Consider the following 17,339-nt stretch of genomic DNA (forward strand, 5'->3'; position numbering starts at 1 on the left):
GTTTCATCACCTCCTCCTTGACCGCGTCAGCATGCTCTTTCGACGGGCGCCGATGGGGTTGCTTCTTGGGCGTAATGGATGGATTAACGTTAAGGTGGTGGCATATGAAGTCCGGATCGACCCCCGGGGCCTTGTAAGCATGCCATGCAAACACGTCCACATTTTCCCTTAGAAAATCAATTAACATTTCTTTCTCTTGGGGAGGTAGCTCCGAGCCGACTTGAAAGAATCTTTCCGGATCAATGCCCATAAGAACTTTTTCCAAATCCTCGCCATTTGCCTTCTCGGTTGATCCCCCACCAATCATGGTCGGGGTTGTTAATTGCTATAAGCTGTTCTCGGTAAAGGTTGAGGGCTCGGCACTCGGCTGTCACGAGATGGCGGACACCATGCATTGTCGAGCCATGGCTTGATCTCCTATAACTTTTTTGACCCGACCCTCTGACGGGTACTTCATTTTCTGGTGCAGGGTAGAGGAAACAACCCCTAGGGCATGAAGCCAAGGCCTAGCTACAATGGTTGTGTAGGGCGAGTATGCGTCCACCACTATGAAGTCCACCTCCACTATGTCCGAGCCTGTTTGTATGGGCAGTCTAATCTGGCCTTTCAGAGTAACGATTTTCCCTTCAAAGCTTACCAAAGGAGAGTCGTATGCCGTCAAGTCTTCGGGTTTCAGATTCAGCCCCTTGTATAGGTCGGGGTACATTACTTCCACAGCACTGCCCTGATCGACTAACACTCTCTTCACATCATATCCCCCAATCCTGAGCGTGATGACTAAAGCATCATCGTGGGTTGGATAGTTCCGACCTTATCCTCATCCGAGAATGCCAGCATGGGTGAGGCCATCCTCTTAGCCTTTTTAGACTCTCGGTCGTCAACCTCAGTGGGAAGTCGGGCTACCGACATTACTTTAGAAGGATGAGAACCGGTCCTTCTTGGAGTGGCAAGAATGACATTTATCATGCTTATAGGCGGTCTCAAGGTGTCCCGTCGTGTCTCAACGTTCTTCTGTTCTTGTCGGCCATTAGAATGATGCAAGAGGTGACTTAATTTTCCCTCTTGGACCAGCTGGTCCAAGTGGTTTTTCAGGTTTCTGCAGTCTTCGGTGGTGTGCCCCGATTCTTGGTGGTATTGACAGTATAGGTTCTGGTTGCGTTTTGTGGGGTCACCTGCCATCCTATTTGGCCATTTGAAGAATGGTACGTTCCTGATTTTCTCCAAAATCTGATGTAATGGATCTCAGAACACAGTGTAGACTGTTCGCGCACCGGCAGATCCAGGTTGCTCCGTGTAGTCTCTTCTTGGTTGGTTGTTGTTGCTAAATCGATCCGACCTAAAGTCCCTCATCTCCTAAAGGACAACCTTCACTTTACCCTTACCCACTTGTTGGTCCTCTTCAACCCTCATGTACTTGTCGATTCAGTCCATGAGTTGGTGCAGGCTGGTGACCGGTTTCCTCGTCAGGGATTTCCTTAAACCGTGCTCGGTCGGCAGGCCTTTCTTGAAGGTACTAATGACAACGTCATCATAATTGTCTTCTATCTCATTATACATCTCCTAATACCTATCTGAGTAGGCCTTTAGGGTCTCCCCTTCTCGCATGGATAAGGATAGAAGGGAATCCAAGGGTCGAGGAACCCTGCTGCTAATGATGAAGCGAGAGCTAAAGGCCTGAGTTAGCTGCTTAAAGGAATTTATGGAGTTTGGCTTGAGGCCGTCAAACCATCTCATTGCCATGGGTCCCAAACTAGATGGAAATACTTTGCACATCAAAACTTCGTCTTTGGAATGGGTGGCCATCCTCTAGTTGAACTGACTTACGTGCTCTATAGGGTCCGTCCGACCGTTATATATGGTGAAGGTAGGTTGATAGAACCGCCGAGGAAGTTCAGCCCCTCTATCTTGTGTGTGAAGGGTGACTGGGAGATTCGGTCTAGGGCTTTGCTCATGGCGTCGTTTACTAGGCCCTTGTAGGATGGACTTCTATGACTGCGTTTGTGAGGTTACTCTTCCTTATAGAAGAAGGTTTCACTTGGTGGAGTTCTCGACCTTTTGTATTCGTTGTCCTCTTCATCGCTGGTGTCCAGGCTGGAGGAGGGATGCCTTCGCTGTGCTCGACGCAACTTCCTCTTCAGGTCATCAATTTCTTGTTGTAGAGCTCTATTATCATCCCGCTTTTGGGATGCATGACCTTTCCCCTTTGAGCGGCTTCTGCTCGTATGGGAGGTATGTACACTACCTTCTCGTCGCTTGTCTTGATCTCTTTCCCGTTCGAGGTTAAGAAAGTTGTCCTGCCGTTGGGAGTCTGCAAGCTCTGTTCGGGGTCGACCTGATCCTTCCATATTTAACCGTTGCACTTGCTGAGGCACAAGTTCTTTCCCACAGACGGCGCCAATTGTAGGGTCACAATTCGGGGCCCAAGCCCAAAAGGTAAAGGGTCTTAGTCCAAGAAGCCCAGAAACAATGAATTTGTAGAGAGTGGGTTGTAGAACTAGGTCTTAGCAAATTGGACAGCAGTTAATATTAGGCTATACAACAGTTGAACACAAGTAAAACATGTTAGTATCCATAGATCCTCAGTCCGAGGAGATAAAATGAATGTATGTCGGTCACTATTTGAAGATTACGGTTGTTTGTGCTACTACTGTATTCTCTCTTCTTTTTCCGCCCCATTTCCTCATGGGGACTCCTTTTCTTATATAGTCTTCTTGAAGCCATCGTAACCTTACACTTTTTGATCATCTGGACCCCTACTTGAGTGCTTGTCCCATCAGACACCCTTTTTTAGCCTTCTGTGAGTTGTGGTGGCCAAGGCAGCACTATTCACAGGTCCTCTCCACATTAATGCGGCCAGAAAAGTAGCTGCAACGCATTTAATGCGGTAGCAACAGCCTCTCCTTGGATAACTTTCGTTTCCTTCTTTCCTACGAGTCTGTGGAACGCATCCCTACTGCTAATGTTTGTCGGGGTGGGTCCTTCTAGTAGACAGAGTGCATATTTGAGCCATACTCATCATGTCCGAGGAGGCATTCCTCCTCGGACCGTCCTTCAAATGCCTCCCTATCCACGAGAGCTGGGTTGGAAATCCTTTAGGGCATCCACTTCCTCTCCTCAGACATTGCTAATTCTCCCGGATGGGGCCCAAGGCCCATTACATGATTTTGGGCCTTTGCCCCTACATTGATTAATTGCTGATTTAATTTTTATACATTTTTAATATAATTTCATAGCGAGCCTATGATGAGTTGGCTGATATAAATACTACTGACTAAATGAATTTTAATGGCTTAATGTATATAGCAATATTCCTTGTCAAATATATTTCCTTATAAAGCGTTTTCTTTTCATATGCTTTGATGACCTTTTTAAAAAACAAAAATGTATATGTGTGTAGCTCCCTTTTGGAGACTTGAACCCCGGCTAATTTCATAGCGAGCCTATGATGAGTTGGCTGATATAAATACTACTAACTAAATGAATTTTAATGGCTTAATGTATATAGCAATATTCCTTGTCAAATATATTTCCTTTAAAGTGTTTTCTTTTCATATGCTTTGATGACCTTTAAAAAAAAAAAAAATGTATATGTGTGTAGCTCCCTTTTGGAGACTTGAACCCTGGCCCTACTCCTCCACAACCCACAAGCACTTATACTTGTGGAGTGACCATCGCACCAAGGGAATGAGATTCAATTGGTGCTAAAAAATTAAAACATAATTGAAACTCTAGCGCCGTAGTAAGTGATATGATGCCTGTGAAGTTTACCACATAATGTCTCAACTCTCAAGGATCTTCTCGATTAATTTGCTTTTATTCTTTTATGCCATTAACTTATCCTTTTTGTGGTACATGGTATTTATAATGCAAATCCCCAACTTTGCTTTTCTTTTTTTGAAGGGGGGGGGGGGGACTTGCCACTTTACACTCTTTATAGGGGGAAAAAAAAGAAAAACCAAAGACAATAACATTCACACACGTATATACAGGTAAAGGTAGAGTTCATGAGAGACATACATTACAATAATAAAAATTGAAATGAAAGGATTATGCCAAAACAATGATCAAGTATAAGCTTACATCATTATGCCTTCATTAGCAAAAACATACAACTTTTCAAGCACCTTCCTTGCATCATGGTGAGTGACAGAGAAAGCATCACAAAAACCAATTGAATAGTAGAAGTCCACTTCACTTGTTGTCCCTATAACCAGAAGTTTTTTTACACATGGGAGGAAGGAGGTTAAGCAAGATCAATAGCTTCTGAGAGATTATATTTGAAAAACAAAGGCCAATGGCGACATACTCCAGTATCATTTCAATGCCATTGAGAGTAATTATTCAGTGGTGACTTGTACACATCCTCCAACACCATGACAAACTGTGCACACTTAGTTCTCTGTTGAAAAATAATCATTGCTTCTACTGAGAACTATCTTGACTAGCAGCTATTGTTGGCAATGGCATTGACAGTGATTTTCCATATTTCCATTTGACATAACATACTCAAACCTACTACATTTTCCAAAAGGAAACAATTCACGGAATTCATTATTTGGGAAGCCAATTCAAGTTGATATCTTTTTCTGCCACCAATACTTCAAGATTGGATAGGAATTCCTTGATAGGATCCCATAACTTGGCCCTCTCTTCATCACATACCACAAGCTTTAATTGCTTAAGATCCATTATTGATTCTGGAAACTGAGTACGCAATCTCAAGCACCCTTTCATGTTGAGTTCTTTTAAATTACACATCTCACCAATGTGTTTTGGCAACTTCATAATGCTTAGGCAGTCAGATATGTCTAGAATGCTTAACTTATGGAGGGTTCTGATTGAATTTGGGAGCTCTGACAAATCAGTACATGACCTAAGCCTTAGCACTTCTAAATTCACCAACTTTCCAATTTCTTCTGGCAATGCAAACAACTTATGACAATTGGTGATGTTGAGTTTTTTGAGGTGGACAATATCACATAGCCTAACAGGCAATCCCTCCAGATCATTGCAATAATCAATGTTTATCTCCGTCAAATTTGGCAATGCATTTGAAACCTGAATTGTACAATTCTCAAAAGCCTCACCAATATTACACATAAACAAGGATATTTTCTTCAAACTCGTCAATGGTACAAGGGTATTGCAAAATGAAGAAATTGAAACCTTCTCTAATCTGATTCTCTTTAAATTGGGCAGAGACTCGAGCAATTGAAAATTGCTTATTTTGGAATGAAAGAAACCATAATTACTGACTATCAAAACCTTGAGTTTATCCATTTTCTCCACAAACTCAGGTAAGGTGTAATTATTTGTATGAAAATTCAGAACTAGAACCTCAACTTCAGATCCTTGAATGTTGCACCAACTCGACGAGAATAATTCATCTACGAAAAGAATGTTATACAGTGTGACAAGCCATCAATATATGAAAATTGCATATTGTGTATGTATGTATCGTTGATAGAGAGAAAATGTGCCAACCTGTTGAGATAGATAATAGGCGAGCACTAATGAGTTGTTGTTTTTGTTCCGTCCACCACTTTGGTAGATTGTTTCCACTTATGTTAATAATCAGTCTTGACCTTTGTCCTATAGACTCCCGGCTGCTCTGATGCATAGCAAGCTCTCTAAGAATATCATGTTGTGTGACGAAGTCTTCATTATAATAGCTTTTGACCTCACTTGCATCTTTCCTAATTAATGGGCAAAATTAAAAGCTTAGAACACATTAAAATTCTTCAATCTTCACACATAAAAAATATATATTTCATTATTATCCAACAAAACTAATAAAATAATGACACAACCAAGAAAAATCAACATTATTTGTTTCTATCTACGACAAATGAATTCCGATGTCTGCTTGACAAGCAGCAAAAGGGTATAGACTAATAAAAGTTGAAACCCCCCTCTTTTCAAGTAGTTGGAATCTCTAGTTTGGCTTCACTTTCCTTCTTTCTAGCTCTTTGTAGCAATCACATCTATGATGGTAAAAAAAAATTCCTAAATTGGCCAGAAGTAAAATAAACCATAATAACATATTATTAATTGCCATCATTAGTTAATTAAACCACATGACATGATAAAATATTTGGACCTATCAGCCTATGGCTGGGTATAAAGTTAGAGCATATTACTACTAGCAACTAGCAATAATCATATGAAGAGATCACACTACAAGAAAATCATATTATCAAAACAATAAGTGAGCATACCCTGCCATCACAAGTCTAGCCAAATTCCGATTAGTGAGTTCTTCCATAATGGCAATTGCATGGATGCCATCTTCATCTAGTTCATATAATTCTGCCCACATATCGATGAGGGCAACAGCAGGGATCCTTTGGTCTTCAGGAAATGAACCAAGGTCCATGAAACAGTTTTTGATGTTGACCTTGTGATCTGGAAATTCTAAACTCTTTTGAAGATTATCAAGCAACTCAGTATCAGAATTGAAAAAAAATTGACCATCAGACCAATTCATTAGTCTACTGTGCCATACTTCTGCCTTTTGCCTACACAGTGAGCCACCAATCACTTTAAGGACCAGTGGGAACCCTGCACATCCTCTTACTATCTGCAATTAAAGGAACTAAATAAACTTAGTTATTGTTTGGAGGTTACAGGGTAAGTTTTTGCAAAAAATAGAATGATCATAAGGGAATAAAATGGAATGGAATGTATTTAAGTAAGGGAAATTAATGGAAAAGAAAGTAATGGAATGGAATTAAGTAACTTTGATTAGATGTTTTAAAATAAAGGAATGAAAATAAATGAAAATGAATGGAATGTAAATAATTTTGTTTGCAAGTAACATAGAGGGAATGAAATGAAATCATTTTATAACAATATTACTATTATACTACTATTTTAAAATAAATGGTTGACTATATAGGGGTATTTTGGGAGTTTTATTAAAAAATTTATTAAATCTAATTTTATTCCCTCACATTCCCCCAAATTTTGGGGGAAATGAAAATTTTAGATTTTAAGGGAATAGAGTGAAATAAGTATTCCTTCTTATCCATTCTATTCACTCCCAATTAGCCTTTGTTTGGGAGGAAGGAATGGAATGTAATGGAAATGAAATGAATAAAGATAATAATTTTAAAATATCTTTCCCTTCTCTTGTTTGGGAGTTTTAATAGAAGAAATGGAAAGTTCATTCCATTGTTTGAGGGTTTAAGTAAGAGGAAATGGAATAAGTAGGAGGGAACACTCATTCTTCATAATTCCCTTAAAACCTTAAATTTTCATTCTCCCGAAATTGGGAGGAATGGGAGGGAATGAAATTAGATTTAATAAATTTTTTACTAAAACTCCCAAAATACCCATATATATTCAACATTTTATTTTAAAATAGGGGTCTAATAGTAATATTGTTATAAAATGATTCCATTCATTTCCCTCTATGTTACTCCAAAACAAAATTACATACATTCTATTTATTTGAATTCCTTTATTTTAAAATATTCAAACAAAGCTATTTAATTCCATTTCATTTCTTTCTCTTCCTTTATTATCATTCCATTTTATTCCATTCCCTCATGAACTCCCAAACGTAGTCTTAAACTCCCACAAAGGACACTTCCAAACAAGGGAAGAAAAGAATATTTTAAAATTATTCTTTTCATTCATTTCCATTCCATTCTCAAAGCTAATTGTTTGGAAATTTGAAAACATTGTTTGGTGACAAATTTTTTTCCCTTTCTTGTTAGTCTAGTTCCGGAGACAGTTGGGTTATTGGAAAACAAACAAGCAATGAAGGAAAGCTTAAATGTATGTGTAGTCGTGTATGTATGGCAACATAATTTTGAGTGGTACATGAGGTATTATGTACTTAAAAGAAGAAGAAGAAGAAGGGAGAGAATGTATATATCTTCAGTCATCTCTACATACCTTACGCAAAAGGAAATAAGACAAATAAAATTAGGCATATATATATATATATATATATATCAAAAAGACAAAGTACCTTTTTGATATCTTCTTCTGGTGGAATATAAGTGCTCCCCTCTTTCAGGGATGCTGAGTGACGAAAAAGAGTCATTGCATCTTCATCATTTAGCGGTTCTAAGTGATATGTAAATTCAAATCTTGGAAATGCAGTTCTTGATGTAACCAAAATCTTGTAATCTGGAATATCAAACTTCAACTTTTCAGGAATGGATTCTGATCCGAGCCAGACATCATCTAGGATCAACAATATAGGATTAGGTCTAATATGATTCAGCAGATGTGACAGTTGGTCAATTGCATCTTCATCACTTTGAATCTGAAACTTAGGCTGCATATCCTTATAATTAAATAGGTTCTGCACAATGACCTTCACGTTGGGAGTTTTTGAAACGTTCACAAAGAGAATATTGTCCTCAAATATGCCTGTCCAAACACAACGTAGTTAGAAAATTGCCATGGAGGCATATTTCAAGGCTCACAAACACAACATTACACACATAAATTAGGGTGGTAACTGAACCAAGCTAAGCATAAACAATTCGGGCTTAGCTCAATAAAAATTGGTTTATGTTTGTTTGTTTATAAATGAGCCAAGTTTGAGCCATAATTTTAGGCTTGTTTAATAAACAAGTTGAGCCCAAGCAAAAAAATTATTCATGAATAGGCTTGTGAACAATAAGACTCGATAAAAAAATAAGCCAACCTAAGTAGGGATGACGATGGGGCGGGGCGGATTCGAAGGATGGGGTCTTTGCCCCAACCCCGCAAGATTTTGTTTTACCCCATCCCCGCCCTGCCCCGCATGATAGGAAAAATTTTCTTACCCCATCCCTGCCCCTTGGGGCCTCGTGAATCCCCGACTCACCCCGTAAAATTCTACTTTTTGTTAATTTGCCCACAACAATTACAATTTTTTTTAATAAAACTTGTTTCGTTAATAAAAATATACTTGAAATTACAAATAAATTTATCACATCAAATCAAACTAATTTTTAGCAAAAATTGAATAATTTTATTAAAGTGTTTAATAAAACTATATCACAAAAAAAAAAAAAAAACCCTAAAATCTCATAATACAAAATCAATGATTCAATAGTATATAAATTTGTTTATAATAAAGACAAAAGAAAATGTTAAAATTGGTACCTTATTTCCAATCTTGATAGAGAAAAAAAGAGGCAAAAAGAATTGTTGAGTAGAATAAAATAAGCTGATGATATATTTGTTTAACTAAAAGGGTTTTATGGTATAAAAAATTTACAATTTAACCCTTATCAATGCAGGGTAGGGTGGGGATGGGGTGGGTTGGGTCTAAAAAGTTTAAACCCAACCCCGCCCCTTCCTGTGGTGCGGGGCTAAAATCTTGCCCCATCACCTTTGCAAGGCGGGGAAAACTTGCGTGAGGCGAAGTGGGGAGGGGCGGGTCAAGTGGGGTAAGGAAAAATTGCTTTCCTTAAGCCTAAAGCTTGTTTATGGGATTTGGTAATAAACATGATATGGACTTGAAAAAAAAAAAAAAAACCCTTATATTTTACTAAGCCTTTAATTAATTAGAGTTGGGACCACATGTCTAAACCAAATGGGTCTGATAATATGCTTAATATTCACTTGCTAATATACTTTGTATTGGATCTCAAGCTTGAAAATTTGATACGGAATTTGGTTTTGACCTTGATATTGAGCTCAAGCTCGACTTAACTAACAAATCAAGCCAAGCCAAGCTCAAGTTCAAGCTCAAGCTATTGGATTATTTAACAAGCTCAAGCTCAAGCTTAGACATGGTTTGTAGGCTTGGTTCAAGCTTCGGCCAAGCTTAAATATTTTATAATTGTTGTCGAGCTGAATTTGAACAATCAATACTCACCAAAGTTTAACTCGCATACAACCTTGACAAAAATACACATGCTAGCACTATAAATAACTTCAACAATATGCAAATTAACAACACTTTTTATAACACTTAGTGTCCGTTTGGCAAAAATTATTTTTGCTAACTTATTTTACTATGCAGTTTATTTTTGCTACTATTTATATATTTTACTTGCACTTTTTAGTACTATTTATGAATTTCATTGTACTATTTCAGCTAACTTTTACTTTTATTTATAATACTCTCGATAAAAAAATTTTATTTTCAGCAAAATAAACAAATCACGAACAAACCTTTAAATAAAGTAAAATTACACGCACATTTAGACGAAAGAAAAGAAATGAAAGTACCCTTAATTTCTTTATCCTGACAGAGCATTTTCACCAATGTGGTTTTCCCACATCCTCCAGGAGCAGTCAATAGGAGCAGCTTCACCTCCTCCTTCAACAGCAGCGTCTTCAACTCCTTTATTGGCATATCTAACCCAACTGTTAAATCTTGGGGTCCAGAAACCCCGCCCAACCCCCTTGGTGTCTCCACGCCCCTGAACGAATCCACTTTCTTGTTTATACTGATCACCGTTTCTAAAGTCCTCAACCCATTCCTTGTGCACAGTGCATGCAAGTCAACCTGACAGAACCTGAGGATTTCTTTGTCTAACTCTTCAAGTTTGGGAGAGTATTGGACTTTGAAAACGTAGTTCCACCACCGGATTTTCAAGCACTTGCTAACCAGCTTCGCTCCCTCTTCCATTTGTTCCATCAATCTCTTTGTTTCCCTTTCTGGGAGTTCAAGTTGTTCGCTTAATCGTCTTATTTCATTGACCGTTGGCACCAAACTATCTAACGTGGATTCGAGGCGTTTAAGAATGGGTTTGAACATACGGGCTTTGCGTACCACATCCTTCACTTTGTCATGTAACACTGCAAAGCCCTCTCCAAATGCTGCCCCAAGAGCAGCCCCTGCAACGTCCAAAGGCATAACTTCGCTTTCTTTTTCTTTCTTTTTTTTTCTTTTTTCAGGAAGAATTAGAATTTTATTCAAACAAATGAAATAGCGCAACACGGCACAAGTAAACTAAACTTGCAGTGCAGCCTGAAAATTACAAAGCCAAAATAAACACTTATATGCTACAAAAACTATAAAACAAAGCACGTAAAAGTAAGCCCTTCAATTTCTTCTCAGTTTCTTTGTGCTTATAAGGAAATAGAACAGGAAATACAAAGTAAAAGTAAGCCCTTCAATTTCTTCTCAGTTTCTTTGTGCTCATAAGGACACGGAACCGAAAATAAAAGATTAATCCTCAATTTCTTCTCACATTTTCTTTATGCTTCTTTCGCGGAAAAGAAAGAGAATTAAGAGTCAGTAAAAGACAAAAAATATATATATAAATAAAGCAATCAAAATCTCCGGCGAACCATGTAGGAAGTTTCCGAGTCTCAGCGCGTTAACTGACACCGTTGACTGCGGAAACTGGAAGCTCCTTTGCATTACACAGTATGTTCTTTTATTTCTTCGTCATGGAATAGGATTAATGAGTTGACAAAAAAATGGGCTAGGCCCAAATAAAGACCATGCAAGAGAAAGTGGGTTTAGTGTTTGGTTGGGCCACTCTTTTCTCAAAGCCCAGTTTCAATTTTCGACCACCAATTCCCTCGCTTAACCAAATCCAAATAGTAATATAATATATTATATAATATTAATTTCTCATTTTTTTTTAAATGGCCCCGTTTCTCACTCTGAACCTAACATGAAGGCCAAATAAAAAAAAAAAAAAAAAAAAAAGGAGCCCGTGAAGATTGAAGGCTAATCCCAACTCCCATCAAAAAAAAAAAAAAAAAGAGGCCTGTGAACTGACGTGAAGGCTAATCCCAATAGCCGTTTCTCACACTGAACTGACATTAAAGCTAATCCCAATTCCCATCATCTGAAAAAAAAAAAAAAAAGGGCCGTTTCTCACACTGAAGTGACACTATTCCCATCCCCAAATCTTTTGCTTGCAGAAGAAAAGATTGCAAAAGGCAGAAATCTTTAGCTTATAGGCAAAACCGCAGAAAGAAGAAACAGATAAGAAAAGGCAGAAAAAAGAAAGAAGAAAAAAAAAAACTCTCACTCTCTGACTCTCTCTCCATCTTGATTCTAAAAAAAAAAACACTGTTTTTAGTTAACTTACTCATCAATCGGTGTTAGCAATAGACTTGGTGTGTTCACAGAGCTTCATTTCAGGTTCTTTTTTGCTTTCTCTTCCTTTGCCTCTTTCGTCTTCTTCAGCTGCTGGGTGTCTGAGTTTTTTTTTTTTTTTTTTGAAGAGGAGCTGCTGGGTTTTACTCTTTCTTTTTGGCTTTAGATCTTCTTCAGCTGATGGGTGTCTGAGTTTTTTTTTGGAAGAGGAGCTGCTGGGTTTTTGCTCTTTCTTTTTGGCTTTAGATTCTTCAGCTGATGGGTGTCTGAGTTTTTTTTTTGGGAAGAGGAGCTGGGTTTTTGCTCTTTCTTTTTTGCTACAGATTTATCTAGAAGCCTAGCTGTCTATGGAATGGTCCAGATGACCCCTTAAAGATGTAAAGTATTGTTTTGCTTTACCCCTTAAAGATGTAAAGTATTGTTTTATTCTTCTTTTTGGCTTTACACGTTTTGTTTTATTCTTCTTTTTGGCTTTACACGTTGTTTTTTTTTTTTTTTTTTTTTTTTTTTTTTTTAAGAAATCAGGTATTGTTTTGCTTTTGCTTTTGGCTTTACACGTTTTGTTCTATTCTTCTTTTTGGCTTTACACTTTTTTTTTTTTTTTTTTTTTAAGAAATCAGATTTAGTGGGATGGAACCATGAGGGATAGTGGGGTCTAGGCTTGTCTTAGTTTTAGTGTGGATCAAGTTGGGTCTTACACATTTTGCTAGTGGGTTGGTCTTAGTAGATTCAATCTTTTGCTAAAAAAAAGGTTTAATGCTACACAAAAAAAAGAGTATTGATAAGTGATAACAAAATTATAAATTAAGAATAATTTACTTTGTATTAATATTATTTTTATTTTTTTTTGTGCAGGTTTAAATTGTAAAGTGATCATATTAAGTAGAGCTGCAATTGTGCTTTTGATAAACCAGGTTCTATTGTTTTATACATTAAATTTATATTATTCTAGTTAAATTGTTTTTTTTTTTTTTTTATTATAGATTGTGTTTCATTTATTCATAAATATTTTTTAATTACAAATGTCTACTAGAAAATATCCATCTGGATATGAAAAACTAAAAAAAAAAGACAAAGAGAAGAATTAATTGAATCTCAAAAAGGAGCTATGGACAAATTTATTACTAGTTGTGGGGCCCAAGTAATTTATGGGCCAGGCCCATTTTCCCGTGGGGGAACCAAAGGCCCAAGTCGAGGAGGGCTATGGCCCAAGCTCGACAAAATAGCTTTGAGATGCTGTCGAGGACAGTTCAGTCCTCGGCAGACCCAAAGTCCTACCGGAAAGAGGGGTAAAAGCGGTATAGGATTAAAACTTGGAAGAAAAATCTAAAATATCCAGGGAAAGCTGCCCTTACTGCCATTCAAAACTCTAAACCTGACAGAGCCGCATTCTTTGGCTTTTACAACCACCCCCAACGACTTTGGGTAGGGACTGATGGGACAAGTATCAGCTTTGGAGATGTTGATCCTATACGTGGACGAAGGACAGTGAATGCTGGGGAGTATAAAAGGAAAAATAAGTAACCTAGAGAAAAGGCTGGGAAAAATGGCCAAAAACCAGAGCCTCCTAGCCCACCTCCAGGAGAAAGGATCCAGGGGTGAAGAAAACTTAACCACGCATGACCACCACGAAAAACCCACCACCTGGTGACTAAGGCTTAGCCTTTCAAACCCACGCTCTACAAATGATATTGTTTGGGCCTTTCTACGTGCGAACCCAACACTTTTACGGTTCGTTACGAATCGAGTCCTTACAATTGGCGCCGTCTGTGGGAAGGGCTTGTGTGTTGGCATAGGCGGTGGGTCGAGAGAGTTCCCTTGTCATTTGACAACTGGTTATAGAGTTTTAGAGTAAAGTTCGCTAGGGGCTATGCTTCTTGACTAGGGGCTACGCTTGGTAGCGTTAATCGCGCGGATAATTCTAGGGGCTTGGCCGAGGAGCTAACTCCCCTAAAGCCAAGGTCCAGCGCCAAAGGAAAACTAGGTTTTGGACAGAACCAAGGCATTGCATGGTCCACGGACTCAAGCCTATGGGAAAACCAACTACCTGGATGAGGAAAACTAGGTTTTGGACAGAACTAAGGCATTGCATGGTCCTCGGACTCAAGCCTATGGGGAAACCAACTACCTGGATGAGGAAAACTGGGTTTTGGACAGAACCAAGGCATTGCATGGTCCACGGACTCAAGCCTATGGGAAAACCAACTACCTGGATGAGGAAAACTAGGTTTTGGATAGAACTAAGGCATTGCATGGTTCTCGGACTCAAGCCTATGGGAAAACCAACTACCTGGATGAGGAAAACTAGGTTTTGGACAGAACCAAGGCATTGCATGGTCCTCGGACTCAAGCCTATGGGGAAACCAACTACCTGGAAAAGGAAAACTAGGTTTTGGACAGAACCAAGGCATTGCATGGTCCTCGAACTCAAGCCTATGGGGAAACCAACTACTTGGATGTGGAAAACTAGGTTTTGGACAGAACCACATTGCATGGTCCTCGGACTTATGGGAATCCAACTACCTGGATGAGGAAAACTAGGTTTTGGACAGAACCAAGGCATTGCATGGTCCTCGGACTCAAGCCTATGGGGAAACCAACTACCTGGATGAGGAAAACTAGGTTTTGGACAGAACCAAGGCATTGCATAGTCCTCGGACTCAAGCCTATGGGGAAACCAACTACCTGGATGAGGAAAACTAGGTTTTGGACAGAACCAAGGCATTGCATAGTCCTCGGACTCAAACCAACTACCTGGATGAGGAAAACTAGGTTTTGGACAGAACCAAGGCATTGCATGGTCCACGGACTCAAGCCTATGGGACCAACTACCTGGATGAGGAAAACTAGGTTTTGGACAGAACCAAGGCATTGCATAGTCCTCGGACTCAAGCCTATGGGGAAACCAACTACCTGGATGAGGAAAACTAGGTTTTGGACAGAACCAAGGCATTGCATAGGTCCTCGGACTCAAGCCTATGGGGAAAACCAACTACCTGGATGAGGAAAACTAGGTTTTGGACAGAACCAAGGCATTGCATGGTCCTCGGACTCAAGCCTATGGGGAAACCAACTACCTGGAAAAGGAAAACTAGGTTTTGGACAGAACCAAGGCATTGCATGGTCCTCGGACTCAAGCCTATGGGGAAACCAACTACTTGGATGTGGAAAACTAGGTTTTGGACAGAACCAAGGCATTGCATGGTCCTCGGACTCAAGCCTATGGGGAATCCAACTACTTGGATGTGGAGAACTAGGTTTTGGACAGAACCAAGACATTGCATAGTCCTCGGACTCAAGCCTATGGGGAAACCAACTACTTGGATGAGAAAAAGATTAAGTTTTGTAAGGTCGGCTACTTAATAACAATTCTAAGTTATTCAATCCTCGGCTTAAATACTGTAAAAGGTCAATGCCAATAGGAGTGATAAGAAGATGGTGAAACGCGCCATTATTCAGTAGCCTAGGGGGCTGTTCATTTTGCGGGTGGCACGTCCTCGGATGGTTACTTCCTACACCGCATCGAGCACTGAGCTGTCATCTCGGCTAGTTTTGAGGTAAGTATCGTTTTTTTTTACAGGTCGGCATTGTTGTGCCAAACAATCCTATTAAAGTTGTGGTGATATCTTTTTCTCAGCAAGTATTTTGGCCCTATGTGTCATTGATCTAAATGCTGTATTATTGCGCCGAACAGCACTTGCAAATTCATAATAACGCCCTTTCTTTAATAAAGGGTTAGCGTCCCAAGTAGTGTATTCTAAAGTCGGCAGTATTGTGCCGGGCCGACTTAGTAAGCTCATCATCATGCCCTTTCTCTTCCTGACTAATGGGAATTTCAACCCTAAGGATCATTCGTTCGATTCAGTATTATTAAACCGGACTGTTTTTATAAACGCAGAGCAAGACCTTTTTTATTTATCTAGGACTTTAGTCCTAGACGTCGGTCACGGTTTAAAAATAAAAAGAACTCACAAGGGTGTATATCTTTGCATTGCGCTATTATTTCAAAAATATAGAGATAGAACATGTAAAGTAAAATGATAACAATTTTTATTAATGTAAAGATGTATTACAACGTACAAAGAGGGGCTTAAACAAGCCTATACAAAATATAGATTGCCAAAGTCATAAAAAAAAAAAAAAAAAGCAATACATTGGGTAAACAGTCAGATCTCTTTCTAAACTCGTTTCCGGAGTCTTTCCTAACTCTGCCTCAGTAGCGCCCATATCGAGAGAAGGACCTTCCTCAGAAGAAGATGGAGGAGATGAATGAAGAAGATGGAGGAGATGAATGAAAAGAAGGAGGAGAAGAAGAGAGAAAAGATGAAAAGAAAGAAAAAGGAGCAAAAGAGGGAGAAGGAAAAGCGCCAGGATGGATCTGGTGCTGGGAAGACTAAGAAAGAAAGGCAAAAGGAGGCGCTAGTGAACGAAGAGAGGAAGAAGCAGGGGCATTTAGTCCCTGCCTCGGTCCTGACTCCTAACACACTGGGGCCATATTAGGTATGCTCGTAAGAGAGCGGTTGGTACTGATGATGGGTGTTCTCGACTCAGTCACGCCGAGAGTTTGACGTAATGAGTCCCTGCTTCGGATTTTGGCTGAAAGGAAGGTGAGACAAGTCTTAAGTCTCCGCCATCCTTGCCCTGACCGAGCTATTTCGAGCTTTATAAGAGCATGATGCTTTGAGGAGGGGTATGGTTCCTTCATCACTCGTTATAGTGAACGTATCATGATTTGGTGTATAACTGTTGGGTTAAATAAACGCTAAGGGAGGCTAAGGGTTTCAGATCTCAGAAAGATAAAAGGGTCTCTGTACGAAAGTGATAGCCCCCTGCTTGTCCTCTTATAGGAAGGGCAAAACAGAAGGTATTAAATTTGTTCAGGTTTCCAAAAGAATCTGAAGGCAAAGAGGTGTCCATTCCGCTTCCCCACCTCGTCAGACGAACCGTTGAATGTAAATGAGTCTTGTAAAGGGAAGTCATTAAAAGCGCATCTTGGACAGCCAAACGGCAGAGCGTGTCAAGAGTAAATTAAGGAGAATACCCTGTAAACCGATATATTTTCTGGGCAGGGGTAAAACCGCTAGTATTGATGAAAGGCAGAATTAAATGAGCTGTAATAAAGGCTCGGAATTGCCAAAACCCTCCTCTCCAACTAGAAGGTCGAATAGCAGGGTTTTGAGGGGCTATTGTGGGGCCCAAGTAATTTATGGGCCAGGCCCATTTTCCTGTGGGGGAACCAAAGGCCCAAGTCGAGGAGGGCTATGGCCCAAGCTCGACAAAATAGCTTTAAGATGCTGCCGAGGACAGTTCAGTCCTCGGCAGACCC

The 17,339-nt window shown here is 39.4% G+C and overlaps 1 protein-coding gene across 1 annotated transcript; it reads right to left on the minus strand.

Annotated features, from left to right (window-relative positions):
* Window positions 1-4,059: 4,059 nt before the first annotated feature.
* On the minus strand, window positions 4,060-11,116 carry LOC115950629 (probable disease resistance protein At5g66900). Its single transcript, XM_031067849.1, has 5 exons — window positions 10,183-11,116; window positions 7,979-8,385; window positions 6,219-6,580; window positions 5,485-5,696; window positions 4,060-5,387 (listed from the first exon to the last, which is right to left on the minus strand). Exons 1-5 carry the CDS (start codon window positions 10,811-10,813, stop codon window positions 4,552-4,554), a joined length of 2,448 nt encoding a protein of 815 aa, XP_030923709.1. The 5' UTR covers window positions 10,814-11,116; the 3' UTR covers window positions 4,060-4,551.
* Window positions 11,117-17,339: the final 6,223 nt, after the last annotated feature.

This window comes from Quercus lobata, chromosome 6, assembly GCF_001633185.2.
Source record: "Quercus lobata isolate SW786 chromosome 6, ValleyOak3.0 Primary Assembly, whole genome shotgun sequence".
NCBI lineage: Eukaryota > Viridiplantae > Streptophyta > Magnoliopsida > Fagales > Fagaceae > Quercus > Quercus lobata.

What these genes read in the sequence shown, in the direction of transcription:
- LOC115950629 (XM_031067849.1), bottom strand. Translation starts at nt 10,813, where the DNA reads ATGCCTTTGGACGTTGCAGGGGCTGCTCTTGGGGCAGCATTTGGAGAG. An exon ending in CAGAAGAAGATATCAAAAAG is followed by an intron (nt 6,581 to 7,978) that starts GTACTTTGTCTT and finishes CTTTAATTGCAG; the next exon opens with ATAGTAAGAGGATGTGCAGG. An exon ending in GCTAGACTTGTGATGGCAGG is followed by an intron (nt 5,697 to 6,218) that starts GTATGCTCACTT and finishes CCCATTAATTAG; the next exon opens with GAAAGATGCAAGTGAGGTCA.